Source organism: Acanthisitta chloris, unplaced genomic scaffold, assembly GCF_000695815.1.
Source record: "Acanthisitta chloris isolate BGI_N310 unplaced genomic scaffold, ASM69581v1 scaffold44138, whole genome shotgun sequence".
NCBI classification, from domain to species: Eukaryota; Metazoa; Chordata; class Aves; order Passeriformes; family Acanthisittidae; genus Acanthisitta; species Acanthisitta chloris.
In genome coordinates, this window is record NW_008689471.1 from 1 (window position 1) to 7,136 (window position 7,136).

The 7,136-nt window shown below is 42.0% G+C and overlaps 1 protein-coding gene across 1 annotated transcript; it reads right to left on the bottom strand.

Annotated features, from left to right (window-relative positions):
- Positions 1–768: 768 nt before the first annotated feature.
- Positions 769–6,855, bottom strand: UFD1L (ubiquitin fusion degradation 1 like (yeast)). The gene is made up of 11 exons (XM_009081399.1): positions 6,728–6,855; positions 5,957–5,989; positions 4,989–5,110; positions 4,515–4,645; positions 4,040–4,112; positions 3,459–3,527; positions 2,870–2,935; positions 2,542–2,589; positions 2,093–2,181; positions 1,310–1,391; positions 769–894 (listed from the first exon to the last, which is right to left on the bottom strand). The coding sequence occupies exons 1-11, from the start codon at positions 6,846–6,848 to the stop codon at positions 820–822; spliced, it is 909 nt and encodes a 302-aa protein (XP_009079647.1). The 5' UTR covers positions 6,849–6,855; the 3' UTR covers positions 769–819.
- Positions 6,856–7,136: the final 281 nt, after the last annotated feature.

A 7,136-nucleotide genomic window follows, 5' to 3' on the forward strand; every position in this document is an offset into this window, starting at 1 on the left:
CCCCGCGGGGAGACACAGACACACCCACCCACCCTCCCCGGCAGGGCCGGGCCGGTCGGCAGCACCACCCCCTCGCTGTCACCAAATCACCACACAGGGACGCACGATGGTTACCAGGATCCTTTACTTGGCTTTTCAGGTTGCCCCCGATTCCCCCGGGAGGACTCCCCGGCAGGGGTTCCCACAGCGCCGTTCCACCGGCACCGGGCAGGGCTGCTGGGCCTCGCCTCTCCCTACACCTGCCGTTCGATTGCTACAGTATGTTATTGTATCTGAACTATTAAAAGGCTTGTTATTAATTATAAATATAAAAAGCAATTACAGGGGGTTTGCTTAGAATGATTGCTAACCCAACACCTGAAGCTAAGCTCAATGAGACTCCCTGCACAAAAGTCCTAAACACCAAAGTGTCAGCCTTCATTTGCACCACACCAAAAAGCTTACCTGAAATTGTGGCAAAATATATATGGAGGAAGGAAAATACCAAGCACAGAGCAACATGTGACCATCATCACTCGGGATACGAGGGAAGGATGGAGTCTAAGAACTGGACCTTTAGTAAGGTAGAGCTTGTTAGTTTTACTTCTCAGGTTTACCAGAGATCTACGTTCCCTTCTTTACAACACATACAAAAAGCTCCTTCTGAATTCCCAGAACTCAGTTTTCAACTGAAATTAAGCCAGTCTGACAGCTCTGGTTTCAAACATGATGCCAAAACCAGTAAGTGTTGCAAAATCTCTCCTCAACTGCAATAACTAAGATCCAATATGCTGCAATTGTTACTTTATTTTCCTCCAAACTAGCTGAAGGTACCACAACCTAGGGCTTTCTTCCCTTTTTGCGCAGGGACTGGCCTTCTCCTGAAAAGGCAATAAACCGGCTCCCAGATTCATCCTGCAAAAATGAAAGAGGGAAAAGGTTGTTACCTCTTTGTTCACTGCTTGTGTGTGATGAAAGCTGAACGATCGTTAGCAAGAACATTCCAAGAGCAGCCACTGACTGCCGACATTTCACATCCTTCATCTACATAATAACCACTTTCTACCTGAAAATAAAATAGCATTTCAGTGACCTTTCAGCCAGCTGAAACAAGTGTGCACTGCCTCACTAAACTGACACCAGGCTGATCTCTTTCCGTCAGGAACAAGGACACTAGAGGTTGCTTTCACCTAAGTCTCACCAGTTTTTAGCTGCTACCATGTTTTAACAGAAGGATACTGTAAAAACTCAAGTACGGAGAGAGGGACCACGAACTTGGACAACAGTTCTAATTCTGTGCAAAAACAGGGAAGCTTCTAACATTGTTTACCTCTTCGACTTTCTTAACTAGCGGACGAGAGTTTCTAATGAATGTGATTCTACCAATCTTGAAGTCGTAGTTGGGAATTCCTCTGGAAAAGAAGCATAAAATGATTATAAAGTTTTATACTCACTGTCCAACTGAACACTGTGTTCTGTGCCTGTATTTTGTGTGTGTTGGTGTTGTATCAACACTGGCTGTACACTTTCATTACTAAATAATTCCAGAGTTAAACCACTGCATTATTTTCTGAAGGTAGATACATTGCATGAAGTAAATAGCCAAATACTAGAGCTGCTGTGGAAGCTTGGCTACAGGCATGTTTCCACATAGCCTGTGGTTTCCTCAGGGCCATGGACATGGTTCAAATTTTATCCTGACAGCTTGAAATGACAGAACACCACAGGACCCACATCCCTGCACACCTCCACCAAGTCTCCATTTTCTAAACTTCCTTCTAAGAAAAAAAAAAAAAAAAAGAAAAAACACAACCCCAACCCCACACATGGTCAGTCTGGACCTGCTGCCTATCCCCAGTTGTCTTCTAAAGAACCAGTTGGTTCTATAACCAACAACATTATTTGTTGGGCTTTTTGGCAACATTAACTTAGGATCTGCATATTAAGTAGTCAGGGACATCACAGTCACTCTAAAAGATAAGACTTCTATCTTCTAAAGGCAAAGTTATGATAAAATTAGTTTGTTTATACTGCAGTAGCAGGAAAAAAACATCTAAAACTCTGCTCAAACACTGATCCTTCACTTGCGTACAACTGAATGAAACAGACATACCTTCTGATGTCTCCTGGTTTGATTGGGGAGGGACTAGGCTCCACACCTTTCTTCTTGCCATCCAATCTGTTCCCAGAACCAGAGAACGCCTGTGTATACAGAACAAGTTGTAACTTAGCCATAACTGGTAACTGAAAGCTCTGTACACAGGGACACTATATTCTGTGACATCTTACAATAGTTTTTAGTTAATTGTTTGATTCAGCATGTTTCTTTTTGGTACGTGGGAGCTGATGAATCCTGGGTGCAGAGGTCTCCCATTTACAGATTGCCCTTTAAAAGAGCAAGTCATGCTGCTCCTGGCAGCATCACCACAAAACATTCACAGGTATTTGCCAGTTACAAGGTAAACATCTCTCAGAATAGCTACCAGAATTTTCCAGTTGTTTGGAAGAACTTCCCCTCACCATTTTACAACATACAGAAAACAGCAGAAACTGGGGACTTACACGAAATCCTATGTCGCTCACATATCCACTGTGATCTGCTTCCACATCCTGTGTGGGAAAAACAAGTGAGTTCATTGTGTTCATGCACAACACATGAGAACAGCTCCACATACTTCTGACCAAACAAAACTTCAGAACAACCCCTTTCCAAAATCAACAGCTGGCAAACCACCACCTCCTAAGTAACACATGCAAAAGCTTCTGGTAAGTAAAATTTAACCTGAAGAACCTGCTTCAGGAAAATACCTCGTGTTGGTGCTCACTGTTCCCCCACAAGCAATGCTGACTTCTAAGGAATACATTTTTGAAGAACAGAAGCTTAACCTACTGTGGTCTCTTCATGTTGTGAACTTCTTTCTGGCTCTTTGTACCCCAAAGGAGCATCAAAATCCACCTATTTACACAAAAATCATGAAAATAAACATGATTAATATTTTTATTTTAATCATAAGCTTTGCACCACTATTCCTCAAAACTCTACAAACTATTATGACTACATTGGATCTGGAAACTACTGAGGTTTGCTTGTCATACACTTTAACTCAGAACTAAAAAAAGACTAAGCCTCCCAGAAATGAGCCTTAGCATGTAATTGAAACAGAGTGGTAAAACAGCACCACAGTATCACTGGAGTTTGAGGCAAGACAAAGCTATTAAATAAAACTCAGAGTGTAAAACACTTTGAAGCTAAACATTAAATTCTAGGTACTACAGTCACCTAAGTGTCACTCCAGACCATAGATGTGGTTACAGAGGCACGTGGAGTACTCTCATTTGAGTCATCTTCCCTACTCCATCTGATTAAACCTTCCTCGCAGCATCAGAGGTGCTCAGTGTACAGTGTTGTCACTACACCAGTGCCCTCTCCTCTTGGGAGACACAGTTAGGGCAGACTGCCCACATCAGCTTTAACTTACATTCATGTCACACTCTATGATGGACACAGCCTTATCCGGTTTGGTCTCCATTACCCGAAGCTCATAGATCTGGAACAGTAGTGGGAATGTTAAGATTGCACACGAAAAAGATCAACTTGTGTATAAGAAAAGCAAATCTAAACCTTTTCTATCAGACAGCTTCCAGAAAATTGAAGTAAGTGCTCTCTAGGTTGAGGACTGGATACTGCAGGGTCTCCACAGAACTTCAGGGCAAAGGTCTTTAACTTAGAAGCCAGAGAACCTATTATTGTACCTTGCTGCACTCTTATTGTACTTTCATCTGCATTTTTGAAAACAAATTACGAATTTAGGATAAATTTTGTCCCTTGACTTATAAAAACTTCAACAGCACAAACATTTATTCCCTTGTGAGTTACAAAAAGTTTAAATAGCAGCTCAGGAAAAGACTTAACTGATCCCTTTTTCCCTCCAGTAGAAAACTGACTGTGAAATCTACCATTTGGGATTATTCAACAACACTGCACAGCTCTGGGCTGATTGTTTTAACACCAACATCCAACAACTTAACTTAGTCTGCAATCCTCAGCCGTATACTGTACCTTTTCATTGTAATTGATGGCGATAACATCCCCAGTAGTTAGACAGGCAAAGTTCCTCAAAGCATTTTCTAATCTTTGGAGTATGTTAAGATGAAACATTCATTTTCAATGTAACATCAAAGCTTTAAAGTTACCACATCATAGGTCACTGATCCTTGGACTCTCAAACATTGTTTCAAAGTTATCACTACTGTAGATAACCTTTTAGTAAACACTAGGGTGTACAAGTTCTTCTAAGGAACACTCCAGCTCCATAGGACTTTAAACCAAGATTCCTGCCGCTCTACTCCAGGCCACACTTTGTGCCAGCAGTTGGCCACATCTCTGAACATAAACTCTCCACCCCTTTTCAGAAGGGGCTGTAGTAGTCACCTACTACTGGAAGAGTATGAGCCACACCTGAAAAGCTAGCTTGATCACTTCTGTTTGGAAGAAAACTTTTCCTCCCTGCTCCATAATCATAGAGGAAGGATACACAGCTTTGGGATTGGTGATGTCAAGAAAATCCGGACTCTGTGGCTGAAATTTTGAGTAGGTAGCAACTTGGAGATTAACACTCTCCACTTGCACCAGGCCTCCCTCTTCCAGCAGCAAGTTCTGCATCATCTGCAAGAATGGAAACAAAGATATAAACCACTATCAATGTCTGATGTTTTCAACTCTCGTTTCTCATGTGCATCTATTTTTGCTGGGGCCACAATCCTCCTTGAAATGCACCTGTTCACCATGGTTTAATTAAAGGAAGAACAGCCAGAGGCATTTTAAAAAGCAGCCTGCCTTGCTTAGTTAAACTCTCATGGAGGGAAACCTGAGCTGGGACTGAGAGCTGTTAAAGGAACATGACCAGCAGAGATGCACTCTGAGGAAACAGTCTACCTCTTTAATATTAAACTGGCAACTCACTAATCCTACTCTTCAGGTTCTGACCATTCAGCATGAGACAACTCACCCAGTGTGGAAGGTAACATATGCCCTCATCAGCCACAAACTCGAGCACTCCACAGTGTGTCATTCTGTCAGAGTTTTTATTGGTCAGCTTGAACAGCATAGGGTAGGTGATGTTAAGTCGGCCTGTTGAGACAGGAGGGAAAAATTTTGTTTGTGAAAAGCCACTAACACATTTCTGAAGCTTTAAGTGACTGAACATTACCAGGAGAATGGGTCAGACTACAGGAGAGAACTCCCCTCACACCATTATTCCAAGTGCTCAGACTACAAATCCAAGAGGCAAAGCAGATACACAAATACTATACTGGCATCACACTTACTGCTTTAAATGCCTCTCCAGCATTTCCTCGAGCTCAGACATGACCAGGCAGAAGGTATTAGAAAAAAAAAATCTATTCCTGTTATGTCCTAGTGCTATTATCACTTAGCTCGTACCTAACAAAGTCAACAGGTTTGGCCTATTTTAAAATTAAATCATGACTAAAGTAATTCCTCAAATAAATTCTGTTAATGCTAAAAGGGGGAAAAAAATCCCCTTAGTCAAAAAGCCAATAAAGACCACTTAACACTATTAATTCAGTTATCTTTTTCCCTGTTTCAAAGTTAATTATCACTTACTTTGTCTTTAGAATAAATTTTTCCCCAGGTCACATTGTCCAGAACAAGCAGGTTGAGATTAAGAATTTACAAGATTAACTGTCACCATTATCCTAGAGTACACTATTAATAGTTAAGAAATATTGATTCACACCTCAGGTAGCACAACACCTCAGATGTCTGTACTTGAAAAGAGAAAAGCCCCGTTAATTCTGACAGAAAAAAATACCTTCAAAATATAATTTTTACCTATTATGTCTCATATTCTCTGCTTAAGTCAGACTTTAATAGATAACTAAAACACTGTAGTATTTGCCTACACATTTGCTCATACTTCTAAAATTGTTATTACAGAATAAAGTGTTCACTTACTGAGTTGATCCAGAGCTGATGGTGGCATAATTACTGCAGAAATTAATAAGAAAGTCCAATTAAGAAAAGTACATCTCTACTACACTACATAACATACAACTACTTTATCACTCCTTTCCCTAAAATCTCTTCTAAGAAAAGGCAATTCTAAAATCTCTTTCAAATTCACTTTTAGCCAGAGATTTCAGCAGAATCAGATGTGACAAATACACCTGCTAGCATGGAGAATTTAATCAGAAAAAAACCCAAGGTTTTACAATACTTAATACTAAGGGAAGTATTTCCTAAGGCTAATTTTATTTGTTCGGGTTTATAGGTGCTTCTCAATTGATACCAACTCAAAACAACACAGTATTAGCCTGACAGCCTGGAAACAAAGTTGGGTAAACTATTATTTGTTCAAGCTAAGTGAGGTACAACAGGATGGGGGGGGGGAGGGGGAAGTCCTTAGTCATGAATTTTCATGGTTTATACCAGATCCAAGATTATAACAAGAAACTTCAAAAAAGATTATCATCTTCTTCTAACGCTCATAAACCCAGACTCACTTGGCAAGTTGTTTTAATTACAGAGCAAGGCAGTAAGTGATGATCCATCCTCCTTCCTGCTCAAAGCCCCACCCAGGGTGTTCCTCTGGCCCCAGTCCTGAACCAGCACTGTCTCCAATGCTCCTCAGCGTCTCTGCAGTCCTGGCCAAAAGCTGTACGACTCGATAATATTCACAAACACTCTTCCAACAGGTTTATTAGTCAAAATAAAACATGCACATACTCTTCCCTCCTTTCTCCACATCTGACCTGTCATTAGGTCCAGCAAGCATGGATACGGAGAAGCAGCGGTACTGGGTGGAGAAGCGGTTCTGGAACACGCGGGGGATGGGGTGGTCAAACATGTTAAAGGAGAACTAGAAGGGGAAAGAACAACATAAAGAGAGGAACGTATTAGCCGGTGTAACTCATGGCGCGTCACAGCACCCACTGAGGTTTCCTGAAGTTCAGCTCAGGCACCGCGGGTTGGTTCCCCGTCGCTGCGCTGCCCCTGGCTGCCGTACGGGTTAGGGAGTACGTCGGAACAGGGCTGAGCCGATCCAGGACGGGCCAGGGCCGCGCGCAGGGCACTGCTCGGGGAGCGCAAAACACCAGCAGCGCTCCAAGCTGCGCTGACACCGGGCTCGCCCGCT